Source organism: Dendropsophus ebraccatus, chromosome 4 (assembly GCF_027789765.1).
Source record: "Dendropsophus ebraccatus isolate aDenEbr1 chromosome 4, aDenEbr1.pat, whole genome shotgun sequence".
Classification (NCBI taxonomy): domain Eukaryota; kingdom Metazoa; phylum Chordata; class Amphibia; order Anura; family Hylidae; genus Dendropsophus; species Dendropsophus ebraccatus.
Genome location: NC_091457.1, coordinates 131603520 through 131624192, shown reverse-complemented (window position 1 = coordinate 131624192; position 20673 = coordinate 131603520). Strand labels below are relative to the sequence as shown.

At 40.4% G+C, this 20673-nt stretch overlaps 1 protein-coding gene across 2 annotated transcripts in view; it reads right to left on the bottom strand.

Moving 5' to 3' along the window:
- Nucleotides 1-591: 591 nt before the first annotated feature.
- BICD2 (BICD cargo adaptor 2) overlaps nt 592-20673 on the bottom strand; it is a 77513-nt gene continuing 57431 nt past the window's right edge. The window contains exons 3-8 of one of the 2 annotated variants that reach the window (XM_069967042.1): nt 16158-16310; nt 13996-14436; nt 12766-13767; nt 12099-12250; nt 5931-6141; nt 592-2739 (exon numbers count right to left, since the gene is read on the bottom strand). In XM_069967042.1, coding sequence (XP_069823143.1) covers nt 2734-2739; nt 5931-6141; nt 12099-12250; nt 12766-13767; nt 13996-14436; nt 16158-16310 — 1965 coding nt within the window. In that variant the 3' untranslated portion in view covers nt 592-2733. Of the gene's footprint in view, nt 2740-3611; nt 6142-12098; nt 12251-12765; nt 13768-13995; nt 14437-16157; nt 16311-20673 lie in introns of those variants that run through there. The other variant, XM_069967041.1, reaches the window with a different exon arrangement.

Genomic DNA, 20673 nt, shown 5'->3' with positions numbered 1-20673 from the left:
CAGTCTATAGACTTCTACAATATCCATAGACTGTCAACTTGGCAGTCACCACAGCTCAGTTCTCTGTGGGTAGAGAGCTAAGGGTTTAAGCCCTGTTGACAACTAATCAGTGGTGACCACAATATCCACAGACTGTCAAGGGGGTTATCACTGCTCAGTTGACAATAAGGTGTCACTGAGAATGGACCTATGGTGACCACCACTATAGACAACTGTTAAAGTATTTGTCACCACTGTTCAATTCCCAACAGGATATCCTCTGTCCTCCTTATATGTTGAAGAAATCTAATAGAAAGGCTACACATTTTGGAATTTCACCAGCCAAGCCTTACGTTCTATAAGCCGGTGGCAGGGCTATCGGGCTGCAGCCTACCCCCCCTCCCCATTGACAACAGATGAACATTCACCGGGCTAGATGTTCCTGTATATGGGGAGGTTAAAAAAAAATTATGGTTGTTGAATCCATATAGCCAGGCGATAAACCATTCGAAAAGAAAAACTTTTGCCCATGACCATAATGGCCCCATCATTTATTGACATAATAACCCGTTCTTGTTAATCCATAAATGAATAAAAGAAGCAGACCCGGAGTTCCTTTATCATCTTTATTGATACATGTGACTACCCTTACACAGGCAACTTGCTACACACAACCTTGTATTAAAGTCGATAACACTTTTCATTCACTAGGCAGACCTTTATAAGAAGCGCCAATCTATGCGACGGCGACCGCTTTCACCTTCCGATCTGTGTAAAGGTTACTTGGCAAGAGTACGTGCATATGACATGTAACTGAAGAACACTTTGCCACTAAAAATAATGCACAGAAACATAATACAGTACTTTATGAAATAATTTCAAATAAATACCCACATAACAGATGAAATAATTTGCAGTAACAATATCTTAAAGATCAATACTGTAAAAGATGAGCATATAAAAACCCAACATCTAGAATCCAGACTGTTTTTCCAGCAAACAGAAACCTTTCCCCCTTTAGAACATGTACTTAAAAATTTCAAAAAAATGTTTATATTTTTTTCGTCATCTTGCAAAAATGACGTCAGTTTTCCCAGTACCAATTACAAACAATTTCCCAGGCCTCAACGAACGTCCGCGCAGGGGCGGAGCTTGTTGATGCCGCTTGCAGATTCTGTTTCCTGAAAACAACAGCAGTTAAATACGACATGCAAGAGCAGATATTAATGTGTTGTTTTCCCACATTTGCTAGCGATAGAATGATAAGGCTATGTCCACCACCATTACACAGGTAACAGATAAGTCCTCGTGACCCCCCGGAGATTGGCGGACCGCCACCACAAATGTGTCAGTAATACATCTTGCTATATTAAAAGTGAAAAAAAAAATTTCCAAAGCTATTAGTTTTGGTTTGCAGACATTAAGTATTTGTCTCAATCCCTGAATTAGCAAGGATCTGCGCTGAAGAAGAATCACTGACCAACGGAATTTTTTACAATTAATTTTTAGTTTTCCGTAAATATAAAGAGTTTTATCCGTTAAAAATATGCAAGATGATTTTTCAGTTTGTCCGTTTGCACTTATTGCTCCGCATGGTTTTACTTTCTCTGAATTTTTTCTTTTTTTTTATCCTACCACCCATCAAAGCTGATCTAAGATTTCTCATGAAAGGCACTACTGGTATCCATAACAAAGGCTTATAAACACTCGGTATTTGACAAGTTTTGAAGTTTCTAGATGTACCAGAATTTGGCACAATAATTACTAAATAAAAATAAAAGCAGAAACGAAAAAAAAACAAAAAAAAACAAAACGAAACAATTCCAATTTGGAATTTAAATTGGTAACAGTTGTATAAAATTCTGTTCATCAGCAATTCTTGATTTCCTAAAAATCAGAAGATTCTGAATTTTTTAGGTAATACTACTTATTAAACGCATTTTTTTCAAGTGCCTATTACTGTTTTAACCAAAGAAAGTCAAGTTTTTTCCTTGTTACATTAAGCTATTCCTAAGAATAATAATATAGTATGAAAACCCCAGAATTTTCAGACCCTGGATTTTTTTTATGAACATGGCAGTTAAAATCAGTAATTATAACACAAAAAAACTGTAGTGAAAAAAAGCCATAGTAAGACAGAACATAGAACTTTATATAGAGTTAACGTCGACAGGTGGATTAAACCGGAAAACAATCGGTATATTTCCTGCCACATGCTGATAGGTCATTTATCAACAAGCACAAGCGTTAATACTACCCAGGAAAACCGCCATGTTGAGGCTAGTAATGCAGCCACTACATGTTTAGAACATCTCTACATAAAATATAATGAAACAAACAAAAAAAAATTAAAATATCAAAAGTGCACAGGTTTAACAATTGGATGTAAAATAATAATAATAATAATAACAAAAAAACAAAACAAAGAAAACCCTTTTCCCATCTTTACTGATGCTTAACGTAGGATAGTTGATCGTAGCGTTTTGTTCAGCACTTGTAAGTTTTCTTCCCCAGCAGCATAGTATAGTAAAGCTTTTTGATTCTGAGAATATATTTTGATATATTAAAAAAAAAATAATAATGGGATGGAACTCTTACTGTAAAAGATATCAGATTAAAGAAGGGCGCAGTAGTTTCCCATCTTAAATATATATATGTATACATTTTTTTGTGCCATTGCCTCTAATAGTCAAGAGCTACTTGGACTGGAGTTACGTGCATCTCAGTGCACTGGGGTCTTCTTCAGGAACTATTCTACAACTGAAAAAATGGAAAATAGAATTAAAATTAGATCAATGACAAATAGGGAATTACTGATAGGAGGTGTGCAGAGGATGTTAGTTGGAGGGAAAAAAATAAAAAATAAGCAAGGCCAGGCAGTCATTAGTTTCCAGGCATAGAGAGAAAGCTGAGCTCTCGGCCGCTGCCTCAAAGGAGCAGTGCTGGAAAGCCATTTTTGCAAGGTAGCAAAGTTCTTACAGGTGTTGAACAATATCGGCTGAAGCTCTGGAGTCAGAATATTGAAGCTTTTTTTTTTTTTTGCATCCATGCGCTGGACATGCAAGAAAATATTCAGTGAAAACACAATGTGTTCACTGAGCAACCACGCAGATATAGAGATAGAATCATGCCTCTAGTGACTGACGCATTGGTGGTAATACAAAGAAAAGCATCATTATTACTATTACAATGGCTAAAAATCATATTTTATATGGCAAATATATAACGCCAACCTAGGAGCTTGAATTAATTCCATAATATATATATAAAAAAAAAAAAAATCCCACCACACCATAAACAGTTAAAAAGAATGCAACTAAAAATTATATAATAGTCCAAATAAACAAAACCCCTAAGCCAGATAAAAACTCCAACCTCAAATAAACAAAAAAACCCTAACCCAGATAAACAAAAACCATAACGTCAAAAACAAAAACCCTAAACTCAAATAAAACAAAAACCCTAAACTCAAATAAAACAAAAACCCTAAACTCAAATAAAACAAAAACCCTAAACTCAAATAAAACAAAAACCCTAAACTCAAATAAAACAAAAACCCTAAACTCAAACAAAAACCTTAACCCCAATAAACAAAAACCCTAACCTCAAACAAAAACCCTAACCTCAAACAAAAACCTTAACCCCAATAAACAAATGTTATTTAGCATTATACTTAAAAAGGGAAAAAAGCAAGTCTATTTTTGCTTTAGAATATTTATGCTAAATAAAGGGGCAGGGCAAAAAATAGTGGGACATTTTGCTTGTGCTAAATTTATTATGAGCCCAAAAAAAACAATGATAAAACACAAAAAAGACAAAAAAAAAAAACCAAAAAACACTTATAAGTGGTCTTCATTTTGTGAAACGTGCAGTACCACAAATTTTTGTGCATTTCTATTTAAAAATTTATGGAATCAATATTAGTTCTTGAACGAAAACAGAAGAAAATGCAGTTAGCTTAAGTCCTCAATATAACATATTAATAAGTTAACTTATAGCATATATAATTTCTAAATATAAAAAAAAAGTAGAATAAGAACAAAAACACCCTGTTAGCATGCAATTTTTTAAGTTATTCCACTACACTCCTTCACTCGGAAAACCAGGCCACGAGCTCTCGATTACCTTTCAGTGACCCTGAGGCTACTTAGCGGCGGAGTGTCGGGACACAGGAAGCAGGGTGCTGATAATCTATAAAGAATGGCAGTGATGTGACCAGAAGCGGTGCCAGGGTCATGGCATGGAGAAGAAAGGTTCAGGCGGAGTAAGGGCACAGGCAGGTTAGGAAGTCGTGTTAGGGACAGTGACGGGACAGTGTTAGGGATAAGGACACAATCCGTTCTGACCTGAATCAGCATAAGAAGCAATACATATGTAAAAAAATTGCTAAGAAAATTCCAGAATGAACAGGGCTTTACAATAGTACAGCATTACGAAGTAGGCACTTTAAATTTATTTTCCCCAAAATGAAACCATTGTGCCGCATTTAATCCTCCCATCAATTAAGATTAAGAATTTTTTTTCTCCTTTTTCGGCACAATTTCCACAGTATTTTATCGTCATAATTTTTTTTTCTTTTGCTTGAATTACACTTGATAGGTAAAATTTCTATTCTAATTCAAGCATACCCTCATTACTGGATGAGGCATTGACCCCTAGGGGTCAGCATTTCTCTAATTGTAGAGCCCTGTTACGTTATGTGCTTGCATAAATAATGCGGATTTCCTCGGAAAAGCGATTCCAGTAGTATTCTATGACAATATAGAATAACAGAGTTAATACTATTACTTACAATGAAAAAGAAAAACAAAAAAACTGCCACCAGTTTGGAGTCATTGTGAAGACGCTCGCCAATTTTTTCATATAAGCCGAACTGGCAATGTCTCCTTTTACAGAATTTTTGGTCTGTTCCTCACTGGGAGGCCTAGCGTCAAGTATTCTGAGGCCCAAACTAATTTCCGTATACAGTTAGCTTGTTAATACTTGAGCGTATTTTTTCCAAACCACATGTGGCAGGTAGGACTGTAGGCCGATCTGCGCTCCTGTTGACTTGCATTGAAATGATAGAGGCTAGCAAAGCATGCAATAGCTGTACTGTAAGAGATGCTCGTGACAGGTGGCAGATGGTAAGACCTACGCTAAATCCCTTATTTCTCGACACAACGTTTAACGTTACTGCTACTCTGGACTTCTATGGATGGTCACCTTAAGCAGGTGCATGATACAATGACCAACACATGCATTACAGCAGGCCACCCATCCAATGGACCAGGTCCGGTCACACCAGATAAGCGACTCCTGAAGCCTGTAATCACTGCTACGAGATGGGCAGGAACTTTCGCTTCTTCAACTCTTATTTTTGCTTTCCTGTCCAAATTATTTCTCATCTACAATTATAATGTTACAATAATGTTGTAACCACACAGCAGCCGAAAATTACTTCCAGACTCCCGGGCTTGGTGGGAGGGACTGCAATGTGTTCTGCTTAATCCATATATGATAATATAAATCATGCAATAGAAGAAGAATAGCTGCCCAGTGATTCTGCATCTAAAACCAGCTTGCGAATATAATGCAAGGCCAGTCCAACACAGTGATTATGGCTTCAGACTGGAATCCATTCCCCCAAAAAACAAAAACGCCTGCCAGGTTAACTTCGGAAGTGCTGCTCTGTCTCCTTCCTGCATTAACCTTCTGCAAGCTCCCCCCATACAAGTGTTAGTGAGAATTAAGCTCAGCTTGACCATTTGCATACACAGTTTAACAAACCAGCGCAGGTTAGGTGGCTGCAATATTGTAGCAATGGGCATTTCATGCGGACTAACCAAGCAGGGAAAGACAAGGCTCTGCCATCTCTAGTCACAGCAGATCTTATATTTCTCATTGCAGAACACCTGGTTGTTGAGGACAGACCCCTCGGACCTGTCTGCACAAGAGCGAACGTGACTTACACTGGGGTTACTAGTTTTGTTTTTGGACGTTGATTTTGTGCGCGCTCGTCTGGCCTGCTCGTTGTCCAGTTCCAGATGCTCCAGACGCTGGGTCAGAGCTAGCTTCTGCTGGATGGCCATGCGGAGCAGAGAGTTCAAGGTCTTCTTCTCGTCTTCTGCAGCCGCCAGCTGCCTCTGCATTTCATCAAGCTGTGTGACATATTCGTCGCATCTGGAAGAGGAGGGGGGAGGGATTAGACATTAATATTTTAACATCAGTGGATGCATTTGTATTAACATCTTATCTAAGGGAAGGCTGTAGGCAAAACTTGATGTTAGCATGGACTGAGAAGGTAATGCATGACACCAGGATCATTTCCGCAGGACACTTAATGTATACGGACTAGTGTCCCAAATCTTCCCCACTGGCAAATGTCACCTGAATGAAGGGATCGAGCAGTTGGTTTTCAACATGCCTGATCCTTTTGTTCTTAAGGTGTATGGTGGGGTTGAAAGGAACGTCTGTCCACCAAAAACCCAACTACCTATAGATGACCATACACACAGGATATCCGTGTACGATCCTCCTATACATATGCCTTCTCTGCTGACTATGAATGTGCGTTGAAAGAGGAGAATCTAAGAACGGGGCAGATGAAAATGAACATGCCCGATCCTTCTTTCCCCAGCCGCCATTCCCATTAGATAGGTGGCCGAAGCTGAGAAAAAAAAAAGTGGGTTCAATCACCCTATATCTCTACAAAAGTATGAGATATAACAGACTGTAAGACATGTAGAAGTGATTTTAATTATTCCAATCTCTCCAACACAACTTTGTAGTAAATGGGTAACCTAAATCTGACATGGGCTCCCAGGTGACCCCCCTCTATTTATACCATGTACTTCAGAGCTGCATACATATAATTACTCTGTAGAGCCCCCCGGGACCTGCCTTCATGTTTTAATAAATCCCTTTGTGCCTGGGCCGCCTCAGGAAGTCTTGAGTCTCTGCGGTACTGGATGGCTGCAGACTAATTGCTGCACTTATATCAAGCAACAGAACATCTCTCCTTTAAATATTACATTATGTATGACTGGCCTCTTACTATATATATTACCCTCCGTCAGACTTAGAAATAATTCATGCAGTTGGGGACATTCACTAGCTGGCTGGCAGGAAGGAGAAAATCCACGTGTTCTTAGTATGGGGAGTTTACACAAAACTATATATAAAATCACCTGATTTAAAAAGGCACTGTTGAAATCAACGGGTTGTAATCGCAATAAGTTTTGCAATATACTCTTTTGTTGTTTTCTATGTTTAAATGTTCAATGTTATACATATGGCCACTAACATTCACTACACATGTGTACAGCTGCTGTGCGTCCACATTCAGTAGCAGATAATCCTGGGGGTGCTAGCATTGTATGGTCAGCTCTCCTGTCATACAGCACAAAAACCTCTGTTACCACACAGTGGTATTATACTGTACTAACTAAACTGTTGCATAAGAAAGAGCATTGTCTCCTGGTAAGCTGCAGAGCTGATAATGTAACTAGCTAACATTAATAAATTATCCTACGTTAAATGCCTCATTTAATATACTACCTACATGATGAACAGGTGTCTTTCCCTGCATGAGTGTGCAAAGGACTGAGACATCCTGTGTTTGGTCTCTTTTTTTGAACAGAGAAAAGACCAAATATCAGCACAGAGGGATTTTGGCCAAACGTATAATGTTGATTTAAGCATACAAAACATTAAAAAGTTATTGTATTGCAAAACAGCTTATGATCACAACCCCTGTTGGTTTCTTAAAATATATTTTTTTGCGACTGGTATACTTTAAAGAGATACATTATTTGAATATGCTCTACTTTTTATGTGCAGTGCGACAGTAAACCTGTCACATTGAAAATCCAATCCAGTCCAATCTACAGGCAACATGTTATAGAGTAGGGGGGCTTGGCAGATTGATATATAGCTTTGAGAGAACCATTCTATTATAACTTATATTTTAAGATTTCTATTCTCTGGTTATTCTGGGTTTAGGAGTCCAATGGGCAGTCCTACTGGGATGGGCAGGTACTCATTGATTAGCCCCACCCACTGGACTCCTAAGCATATTTGAACAGGGGTTTAAATAAAAAAATAAAAAAAAAGTTATACTGAATCTTTTCCCCACAAAACTATATACTGTATTAATCAGCTCAGTTCCTCTCGCTCTAGTAAACCAATGGCCAGTAACAAACAAAGTGGTAAAATTAGATGTTTAATAAGACAAGGTCCCTTTAAGTATAGGAAAGTAAATGTAAAAATATAAGAGCAAACCAATGGCTGGTAAGAAAGGCACGATGGGAGTTGTCTTTTTGCAACAGCTGGAAAGCAGTAATCTAAGTCATAAACAAGTCGAAGGTCATGCCCCAGTTTTAACAAAAATAGTGTATTGCCATGGAGCCACAGCGTAATGGGCTCATATTGCCAGAGAAGACATAGAGATAACATTGCCATAGACACAACACTGTAAGCGATGTGATATGACTGCCTGCATTGTGCGTGAGCAGCAGCTATAAAGGGTTATAAAGAGTTCCATCAATTATTTGAGAAGGTTTTATAGGGTAGGATCAGCCTGCTGTAAATTCCTCCAGCAGTCGCCCTATATATAACCTGTGATCAGATCTGACTGATTAACGTTCTGTACAGGAATGATCAGCGCAGATGGGCCCCGGACTTAAAACCACTTTAATGAAGCTTTTTTGTCTGATTAATAGCATTTGGCAGGAAGGGGACGTGAGCGGCATTCTGCAGGCTCTAGAATTATACCAATGCATGTGCCGAAATAATCCCAAATCCTGTGTGGAGGGCACAATGAGCACTTCAGGCAAGAATGCAAAAACCTTTTAATTTTTATGCTAGTTATGCATGATTTACTTAAAGAACTTTAACCTTTTGGCCAAGAATCTGAAGGGGTATTTCCACCTCTGTTATTTGTGGGATATCTCAGATTGGAATATACCTAACAGGAACCATAAATCTTTCCTTTAAATCCTCCTTTCCATGATTTTATTCAGTCTATAATGAAAACTAAAAATATAAAGAGACTTCAAGGCTGTCTCTTCTCGCACACCTGTGTAAGGCAACTGGCTGCGGCAGTAGCTCATCCCCACTGCCCACAGCACTGTCTGCAATAGGGGACCAGGAACAATAGGCCACCGATTACAGGCAATAATAACTTTTCTCCAGTTTATTTTGGGATCTTTTGGGGAATTGTGAAGACTGACAAGAAGGACAGGTTAAATATTTTTCAATCCTTTCTTCTTTCCTCATATATTTCTATGTTAAGCATTCTTCTGAGCAGCACATGGAGGGAACAGACACCCTGGGGTATGCCCTGACATTACAAGAATCCAAAGAAGTTATTCTGATGACTTAAAAACAAATCAACCTTTCATGGAACAGCTGTAATGTGAGTGTAGATCCCTGAGGTCATAAAACATTGGTGTGTGTGTGTGTGTGTGTGTGTGTTTATGTGTGTGTGTGTGTGTTGTGTGTATGTATGTATGTATGTGTGTGTTGTGACAGCTAGTACAGAACAAACTAGAAAGCAAAGTTAAACTAAAAAGGGGATTAAAAAGAAGTATAACGATATCTAATCTGGGTATTCCACATTGAAGTGCCAAGGACATTTAATGGTCACCATCATTTTGAAAAACAAAAAACAAAAAAAGAAACAACAACTTTTGACACGTTGTAGCGGTATGTCAAAAGTTTAGTTGCTGAGTGTTCAGACCAATTCCTAGAACAAACCAGAAGAAGTGCTCATTAGGCAGGTACTCTCCCAGCTCTGTGCTACATGATACACTACCAATGTAGGTCTAAAAAAGAAAACAGCGAACCTCAAGCATGTTCATGTTTGTCCGAACCCAAACTTTCAACATTTTATTATCAGTGGCTAAAAAAAAATGGATGCAGCCCTAAGGCTGCCTGGACAGTATCCATTTGTTCCCAGACTCCCAAGGGCTGCCGAAAGTTTGGGTTTGCACGAACCTGAACGTGCTTGAGGCTTTGCTCATCTCTAGTCTACAACCATTTAGTGTATATGGGGTCTCCCAGCTGTCACCCAGATGTCAAAAAAGAACAATCAGGAAATTTTAACATGGTCGATTCCTTTGTTCTCAGGGAGACAAGCTGCTGCTAGACGTGTCTGGCAGTGGCTTTTTCCTTGTTGATAACGGAGCCAAATGCAAATCTGAGAGGTTTTTCTCCAAACTATTAATCTAATGATTTACAATTACTTTGGATGTGTCATGAGATGCCATAAGTATGAAGAAATCTTGTTCATACCCTTTCATGTGTTGTATGAGACATCTGACTCCTTGCACTAACCTACTAACCTGTGCCACATATTGTGAATTGTTTTCTGGGGCTTCACAACCTTGGCCAGCATCTTGGGTTCCAGTCAAATGTCATCACAAAAAGACTACTGACCTCACATCAAACAAACAAACTATACAACACCTGTACCTGCTCAGGATAGACCATCAAAAGCTGATCGGTTGAGTGCCGACACTTGGCACCCTGCCAGCTGTCTGCCGAGCTGTGGCACCCACAACATACAAAGCAAAGCCAAAATCAGTCAATTCCGTGTATTGTGTAGTGGCCATTAGGGATACTGCAGCTCAGCTCCTATTCACTTCAATGGGAGTCGCAGTAACCCAGTACAGCTACTACACAATATATAAAGCTTCTTTCTTCCAGATATAGAGATATATATATATTATATATATCTATATATCTATATCCGTATATTCCGACAGCAGTTTTGCCAAACAGGTGGGGTCAGATGTCAGATGCTGACATAGGGTCAGATGTTAGATGCGGACATCCCATCTATCTGATACTGATTACTTGATAGACCATCAAGCAAAACAACACAGTGTTCCTTAAGTATATCTTACAACTTAGGGCTATGTTCGCACAACGTATATTTTTGTAAAATCGCGGCCGTTGTACAACGGTCATGATTATTACGAAAATATACGTTACCTCTCCGTCTATGAGATCCCGGCTGGAGCATATACACAGGGCATACACTCTGGCTGGAATCCCTAGCGGCGCCGCAAACAACTGACATGACAACTTGCTATTCAGTGAATAGTGGCACAGAAAACCATGTCAGTGCAAACTGTGGAGCAAGCGGCTCCGGCCGCTCGCTCCATAGTGTGCAGTGGAGAATTTTGATGCGGGCACGCACTGATGCACCCACATTAGAATCCTGCGGCCGAAAAGGTGTTCTCTTCAGAGACCGGCTGTTCCGTGACCCGTCCCGGTCACGGAATGGCCGGTCTCTTACATAGTCTGCACATAGCCTAGAGGTGGGTGTAACAGTATCCCGCAATCCTTTGTGAATATGATTTACATCTAATTTTTTCCATTATCACTGGTACGGTGGACATTTTGTTTCTGGACTAATTTGAAAACTATTATAAAACTTTCGCTACTCGATTCTCGGGGAGAAAAATTGTTTGCTACTTGGTTGCCCCCAGCCCACCATTGGGAGGTCCCAGCAGTAGGACACATTATGATCCTCTTGTCATTGGGAGACTCTTTATAACATAAAAGGGGGACATTTATTGAGATGCGCCCCTTGCGTATGCCACGGAAAGGGGGCAGACTGTGGCGTACGCCAGCTGTATCCCCCGCTCCCCTGATGGGTGGGCAAGGAGTGGCCTCCTCCTGCACCTAATTTGTTAAGGTTTGTGCCTGAAAAACAGGCGTAGACCAGGCAAAAATCTACACCTGCCCTTTGCACAATGCCTGCGGCAGGGACAGCCCGGCTGTAATAAGAGTCATGGGCCTCTTAATAAATCCAGCCAGGGAAAAGGGGACGGGGCTTTATCTAAGACTGGCGTACAGTGCCCCAAAGATTGCACAAGGTGGACAACCCTATTTGGTTTGTTAAAGGGCTTATCCAGAATCAGAAAAAGCCCCATTACTTTTTTTTCTTCTTAGCAAACATAGCATTACCCCTATCCCCAGGTTGTGTGTCATTGCAAATGAGCTCCCTACACTTCAATGGAACTAAACTGCAAAGCCACACCCAAACTGGGGACAGGAATGGTGCGGCCATGTTTTTTAAAGCATGCACAATCCCTTTAAGTGATTGTTATGCAATCACATCAACATACCTTGTGGCAAACATGGCTCTGAGGGAGGAGAATGTAGCAGCGTCTTCCTTAAGCGCCTTCAGCTCGTTGCGCAGTTTCATCATGGTCTCAGTCACCATGGCTTTCTCATTCTCATACTTGCTCTTCAAGTTGGCAAGAGCGACCTCTGCAGTCTGAGGACAGAAATAGAAGTTAGACCTTATGATTGGTTCAATGTTCTGACTGTAAACAAGAAATGAATACATAGGGATGAATACATTAATTTGATTTGTCAATAATTTATAACAGTGGTTAAAAAAATTATCTGACAGATAATTCTGTTCTAGGCTAAATTATTGTTCCATCTGTCAATGTAAAGCAATTAATTCTGACGTACCATTGACTGAAGGTATTAAATGTACCACAAAAATATTCCTAATCTGGAAAATCAAAGTTTTTCACTTGATGCACCAAGACAGGACACAATTCTTTAAAGCAAAGATAAGATTGAATAAGAAATAGGATAAGATTTGTCCATTCAATCTAAGAAAATGGTTGAGGATTCAGCTGCTCCGGAGATTAATTGGGAATATATTTCCCCCTTCCGAAATAATGAGACCTAACCTACTTTCCTCAGAGCGTATCACGCAATGAATAAATTATAATTGAAAAAATAATTGCTTAAGCTCTGTATCAAATCGAGACTCACTTGTTTATTGGCTTTAAGCACCGTTCTCAGAGTAGCAATCTGTTCCCTCTTAGTGCTCAAAAGAGACTTTAGCTTCAAGATGTCTTCCATGAGCATTTCTTTGTCTTTATCCACGGCTGGTCCGAGCTCTTGGCTGGCTACCTGCTGCCGGGATAGCTCTGTGGTCCTGTCCACTGCAGCCTGTAAATGCTTGATCTGATCACGGATTATAGCTATAAGATTATAAATGTTCATGGGTTCTCTTCTAGGATCAGAAACAGGCGATGGGATTGGAGATACAGGAGATCCAGAGTCACTATGGCCATTTTCGTTATTCAACAGACCCTTAGAAAGCAGAATAGGTGATCTACGGCCTTTACCTTCGGGACTGTTTCTTCCACCTTTACCCTCCTTATAATAATCCAGCATGACTCTATTGGGCGTTTCGTTGTTGCACATACATACATGGTGGTAGAGATTGGCCAGCTCTTCACTAAAGGTAACCAGCTCATCTTGAGCCACAGTGAGGCTTCCTTGTGTCTCTCCTGCCACATCACTAACTTTCTTAAGTTCTTTCTCGAGTCTGACAACTTGGTCTCTGTCTTGCCGTGTGGTCCTCTCCAGCAAAGCGATCTTTTCTGCCATGGCTTGTGTTTCGGTCTCGAACCTGTTCTTGTCCTCTTCATATTTGGTCTCACATTCCTCATACTTGGCCTTCACACCCTTCAGTTCTTCTTTGAGATCGTGTATTTCCGCTGAGGCTACCTTGTACTTGCATTCTAAGATCTCCGGACCGTTGATGTCAACCTCGTAATAATCACCATCTTCATGACTATCCCTCTCCTTCTCATTGTCTAGAGAAGACTGGCGTTCCTTGGAGGCATGAAGTTTCTTCATGGCATTTAGGTTTTCTGTGAGCCTGCTGACCTTGTCGTTTTGCTCGGAGAGAGCACCCTTGGTGTTTTCCAACTGTTTCTGGGATTCCTGAAGAGTAGACAACAAACCAACTTTTTCTCTTTCCACCTGAAAGTTTTAAAGAGAAAAAAAAAGGTTACTAGACAACACAACGGTGACCTCAGTTAGTGCCGATGCACCAAAAAAAAGACTGTCAAGGGTCCTAGGACGTGACAAAAGCCCCTCTAAATTGCTTAATAATATGTGCAAATCATATGTTTTTTGCATTAGAAACCCTGCTGGGAAGAGTAGCCCATAGAGGTGAAAGCAATCTGGAATCAGTACTACAGAAAATACCTGGATCAGCTGCTGCTTCAATTTCTGAATTTCAGAGATGTTCAGCTCACTTAGCAGGTCAGAAACCAGACTTGGTGCCGGATCATTCTTCTTGGGGGTGGACACTTTGTTGTCAGCATTCATCTTGATGACTCCATTGTGATCGAAACCATTCACGACATCATCATTGTTGGGCTCGGTGATTTCATCGCTGAACTTCAGTCCATCGAGGGAGAAGTTTAGGTGGTTGCTGAACATGGAGTCATTGATGTTCATGTAATGGGACAGCTCTTTGCGTAGGTTGTTCTTCTGTTCACGTTCAGTCTTCAGGGTCTCCAGGGCTTCCTCCAGTTGCCTCTCTGAAATCTCTTTTAACCGGATGGCATCTTCGAGCTGACTATTCAGGAACTCTGTCTCTTCCTCCAGTCTCTTGATTTCATGTTTAAGGCCCTCAAACTCCACCTGGAGCACAGCATAGAAGAGAATATCAGAAACCTCTGAAGCATACATTATTGTAAAACAGCTATTATATTTTATGCAGGGAAAATAAATAAATAAATATATAATAAATCAAACCTGCAAAATATTCAAATGAATAACCCACTAATTCCATTACTATTGTTTTATCTACAAAATTGTCTGTGAAGTATCTTGTACATACAAGTCTCTTCAAGTTGCCAAGAAACGTGTCGCTTCTATTCTGCTTCCGGCACTTAAAGTTGTCCATACTTGTCATTTTATAAGCTTTATTCCATGTCTTAAAAGATCCATTCACCATTTATCTGAAGACTGAGTAAGGTTTACTTTATATGTAAAGTAGGATACCATCAGAGGTCACTCATTATGGACTATTACTATGGACTAAGATTAGCAAGAAACTGAATTAAAGAGAAACTTTAGACTTTAGAAGACTCTAACCCATGGGTCTCCAAACTGCGGCCCTCCAGCTGTTGCAAAACTACATTTCCCATCATGCCTGGACAGCCAATTCCAATGCTTTAGCTGTCCAGGCATGATGGGAGATGTGGTTTTGCAACAGCTGGAGGGCCGCAGTTTGGAGACCCATGCTCTAACCGACTGAAATGTTCTAACTGCGCACAGGGTGCAGAGGATGAAGGAGTCTTACCTTCATCCTCTGCATCATTTCTGTGCTATTACGAGTTCAAACTTTATGCTAATCAAGTATGGCGGTGCAGTCCCAGTGCACTCACAGACATGGCTTGGTTTTGACTGAAAGCCATTCCTGAGCACGCAGGGAGTGGGACAAGTCTTCACTGCACATATGTACAGCTGAAGCACGTCCACATTCAGGGGAAGAGTGTCTTGGGGGTGCTCACATTGTATGGTCAGCTCTCCTGTCACACAGCACCAAAACCTTTGCACCCACACACTGACATTATACTGACTGAATTGTTCCATAACAAAGTGCATTGTCTCCTGGTACATTGTCACCACTCCTTGAGAAAGACTTTACGAAATGCATTGGAGGATAAGGTATAGGGGACTAGATCTAGAGAGAGATAGGGGACTAGATCTAGAGAGAGATTTTACACTGGAGTCATTTTATGTATGGATGTAATTTATGTCCTAATGTGCAGGATCTTACTTGAATATTTTTTGTAATGAGCTATGGTCCCCTATACCCAGTTTTTAAATGTCTATTAGGTAGATTTTATGGGATATTTGGGTATGGAAACTAATAAAGCATTGTTGTTGTTTATATACAACTTAGTTTTGTTGTATCAATTATTTGATCTAAGGTTTTTGTGTTTTTAGTGCAACTTTGGTGCCCTTAGATTATTTATTATTTAATTAGAGATCCTCATATTGGTTTTGTGCATTGTCTCCTGGTAAGCTGCATAGCTGATAATATAATCAGCAAAAGTTAATAATATAATTAGCCCTCAGTCGATATACAAGCTGCATGAAGAACAGGTGGACTGGGACTTCCTGTGTTTGGTCTCTTTTTTTTGAACAGAGGAAAAGACCAAACATCAGCACAGAGGGATCATAAGCCAGAGTTTGGCCATATTTAAAACACTGATTTAAAATAAAAAAAAAGCGAGTATATTGCAAAACTGCTTGCAATTACAACCGCTGTTGAATTCTTTAATATTAATACATGATAATAATCTGTAAATTGTAATATAATATTATGACGCACAGGCTCCGGAATAACTCACCTGATTTTGCTTAAGAATTGAAACCTGTTTCTGCAGCGAGATGTTCTCCTCCTCCAGCTCGGTGTAGTCTTGGAGCAGTCTGGCTTCTCGGAACTTGTACTCCTTGATGTCATCCCGTAGACGAGCTCTTTGGGCCTCCACATTCTGATTCAGCTGAAATGATATAAAGAGCAGATCCTTAATTAATGGAACTTATAAGTCATATTAAAATGAGGCGGTCAAGGTTACATGAGTCTGCATTGTAGGAACACTCTGTATGTCAGTAGTATTGTTCCACCATCTCAGTACAATAAATCTTGGTGTAATTGGCACAGGCAATTTCCAGTAAGCTGATCTTTCTACTAAAGCTGCCCGTGATCAATCACCTGATGCTGCTGCCAGTCATTTCGGACAGAAATACAATATTGTTAGACTGAGCAGTATAAAAGAGTAAAATAAAAGGGGACAATTACTACAAATAAGAAAAGACCTACCGTATTTTCCGGCGTATAAGATGACTGGGTGTATAAGACGAAACCTAACTTTTCCAGTTAAACGGCGAGTATATCCCAAACTCTATATTTTAAGACTACCGCTCTTCCAACGCACACCAAATAAAATTTCATAAAAACATCAGACAGCAGCGAGATCTGAGAGGCAGAAAAGGAGGTACAGTAATACCGGTAGGATACAATGGCGGGCCAAATGAATAGAAGGTGTCTGTTTTTCTGGGCACAGCACCACTCTACTGTATCTTTTTTTATATCCCGGACAACTATAGCTTATTCATACAGTCGCGGCATACTGCAGGAATGTTGCTGTTTTTGATCCCACCCCCCTCCCCCCCACCATATGCGGCGCACGCAGATTCTCCAGTCCAAAGTTTTTCAGCACCCGCCCTGTAAGATGACACCTGGCGTGACGACCCTTGACTTTTGAGAAGATTTTCCTGGGTTAAAAAAGTAGTCCTATACACAGGAAAATACTGTAAGTAAGAATGGGGGAGTCTCTAGCTGCTGCAAGGTGTATTACAGCCAGACACAGAACCACAACCAGTACATTTCCTTGGACACAAAAAAAAATTATATATAATTCAAGGAGAAGACATTGCTGGGAATGTATTTTTTGACTATGTTTAGTCAAAACTGTTCACGAAATGTAATTCCCATGATGCTTCACCACATACTTCAATTATGGCAGGTAAACGGTTTCTTGTAAAATATTACTGTATAAAATGAAATTCAACCAAGAAATGAAGCATTCCTCTCCTCAATGTGCCCTTTGTACATCAATTAGGAGGTAGATGGGAATGAAGAAGGAAGAATGGATTACAGGTTGTTATGTACCCAGAAGATTAGCAGACTGGATACACAGACCCGCCAGTATTAGTTCAGCTCTTCAGAGCCAGTTACATTCTTTCCCGACTGTCACAGAAACGAAGAATAAAAGTGAAGAAACTTTATTCAGGCGCCTGAATAGGGGATAAATAACTCTATATACCCAGTAAGGAAGGGGAAGGGCGCACTTCACCCTACAGTGGAATGTTCTAGGTTTATTCAACTTGAATGTGATGTAGATACAGTTACCAGTAAATACATATTATATAGTAGAACATGTATCATAATACCAAAGTGTATATTAAAGACAAATGCAATAGCTATAATAATATACCCACAAAAGAATCGTCTATATTACCCCAGTACTGGCCGTGCCTCCGCTATGAGGACGCTGTGGCGACAACGGTTAAACAATTGCAAACAAAGGATCTGCCTTTCTGTACCGGATCCCTATTCTGGGTTAATGGGTCCAACTGGCTGCAGTAACAGTAAAGCCGGCCGCTATACTGCGCTCCCCTGAGACATCACCAGCAAACTGCCTGCAGCACCTGTCCATCCGCTAGTGTCCTGAGCAGCAACATCTAGGGAGAAAGTACAGAATATAATCTATGACTGATGGCTCAAAATGTCACAATAAGTTTAAAAATACTGTGACATCCGCTCTTACCGTCTAAAAAACATTGATTCCTTCAGCCTTTGAACGCACTTACAACAATAAATGCCAAGAGGCAATATAATACGGCTGTGTATTGATCTATCGAGAAACACCATTAATATTAAATTTCCCCGGAAAGCCATTAAACGCCAAGAGGATCTAGTTTTCACAAACTTTGTAAAACTTGTGACAGGCAAGGATAAAGGGCGATATAACAGAACTACTTACTATACTGATCTAGGACACCAATATACACTTCAAAGTGGAACGTTATAGGAATATTAGCCATGAAATCGGTCAAAAGATTTCTCCAATGCATTGTGACAACTAATGAAGCTCAGTCATATTCATTTCAATGGGGCTATGTTGCAATATCAGTACAATACCAGTGCAATACTGTGTGTTTAGGTAGAGGTCAGGTAATCTCTGCAGCCTCTTCACTGTTTACATAGACACATACCATAAAATATAGTATTTCAGTGGTAGCTGTGCTTCAAGTGAATGTATAATGCTGCAATAACAATGGGAATGGGAATTTCCTTTAGTTCAAAGCGAACTCTAAAAGGAAACAGTGGCGTCACTATGCCATAGAAAGCCCCTGGGACTTCTGTTAGGACTGTAGTCTGCAGTAAGTATTACAGGAGTGTCCACTGGGTGTCAGCGTTACATGTTAGACTGGGTCGGCCGGCTGCACCGCACCATTGTACTTGTCATCTGAGTGAAGGAGAGATATCAGCATTGTTTGTAGTGAATGATATTTCTATTTACTCAGCCAGAAATACAGAGGACTCCCATGTATCTACACATCAAATGTATTGTCTAGGGAGTAAATGAACACAATCTGTAAGCTAAGTCAATATGGCGGATTCTACTATAGGGAAAATATTTTTGTGCTATGGAGTCAATATTGACACAGCTCTTGTCCAAGATCAGAATGATATCAGACCACAGAGATGGGGAACCTGCCGCCCTCCAGCTGTTGCAAAGCTACAATTCCCATCATGCCTGGAGAGCCCGAAGTCTCCCCATCCCTGTCCTACAGCATGTATGTGCAGCACAGTATGGGCGCCATATGGAGCAGACACTGCCAATTAGGTATCTATAACATTGATCACTCTCTGAGATTGCTTGTATCTATATAAACCTTCCAGCACTTATCAGCTGCTGTATGTGCTCCCTGCTGCCCCCTCTATCCATGTCAGGAACTGTCCACACCAGTAGCAAATCCCCATAGAAAACATCTCCTGCTCTGGACACTTCCCGACACGGATAGAGGTGGCAGCAGAGAGCACTATATCAGACTGGACAGCACAAACCCCTTCCTGCAGGACATATAGCAGCTGACAAGTACAGGAAGACTTGTGATTTTTAAATAATTAAATTTTAAATACTTTACAAAAAAAAATAACTGACACTAGTTCATTAAGGGTAGCTTCACACACACCGTATCGCAGCGGATTTTCTGCTGCGGATCCGCAGCAGATTTAATTTAATTAACTGAACATAACATCAAATCTGCTGCGGATCCTGTATGTGTGAATGCACCCTAAAAAAGTTTTTGTTCTGTAAAGAATCCCTATAGGGTAGCTTCACACACACCCGCAGCGGATTTTCGATTTTCTGCTGCGGATCCGGTGTGTGTGAAGGCACCCTTAAGATGTGTCACAGGGCGGCTCTGTGTTATCCCAAGATGGGGGGAGAACATAAATCTGCTCCATTTTAGGCTTTGCCCAATTTACCGATAAAGAAAGCAGAAACTCCAGATTTCGTATTCTTTATCATATGGCATCAACACACAATGAGGACTGCAACATGGGACACTTAAGGACCTGAAATCCCAGCGTTACAAGTCCAAGACAATGACCATGACTTACTGTCTGATCCTACAATGTGCCACGTAATCTGAGGACAAAAGCGTCAGACAGTGCCCCGAAAGTGATTTACATACAGCCCGGGCAGAGTCTGACAAGTAATCCACACCACAACAATGGGGTCATTCTCTCTGGGGAAGTGTGGCAGTAAATATAGGCGACAGATGCCAGCTTATTACACCTAGCTCTAATGAGGGGACATTCAGGCCCACAGATGATGGATGGGCACCGCTCAGCCGCACAACACAACAAGATTTCTATTGTACTTGAAATCATACACAGCTGAATATTCAGCAGGGACCTATACCACGTTTAGCTGGCCGCTAGTGCTCACACAGATGGAGTGGCATCAGAATAAAAGTTAAAATAAAAAATAAAGTTTAGGAACAAAGCTACTCCTTAAAGGAGAAGTCTGGCGAAAATTTTTATTAGAGTGTTTTATTGCCCCTCAAAAGTTATACAAATCACCAATACACAGTTTACGGGAAATGCACATAAAGTGCTTATTTCCCTACACTCACTACTGCATCAAGGCTTCACTTCCTGGATAACATGGTGATGTCACTTCCTGGATAACATGGTGATGTCACTTCCTGGATAACATGGTGATGTCACTTCCTGGATAACATGGTGATGTCACTTCCTGGATAACATGGTGATGTCACTTCCTGGAT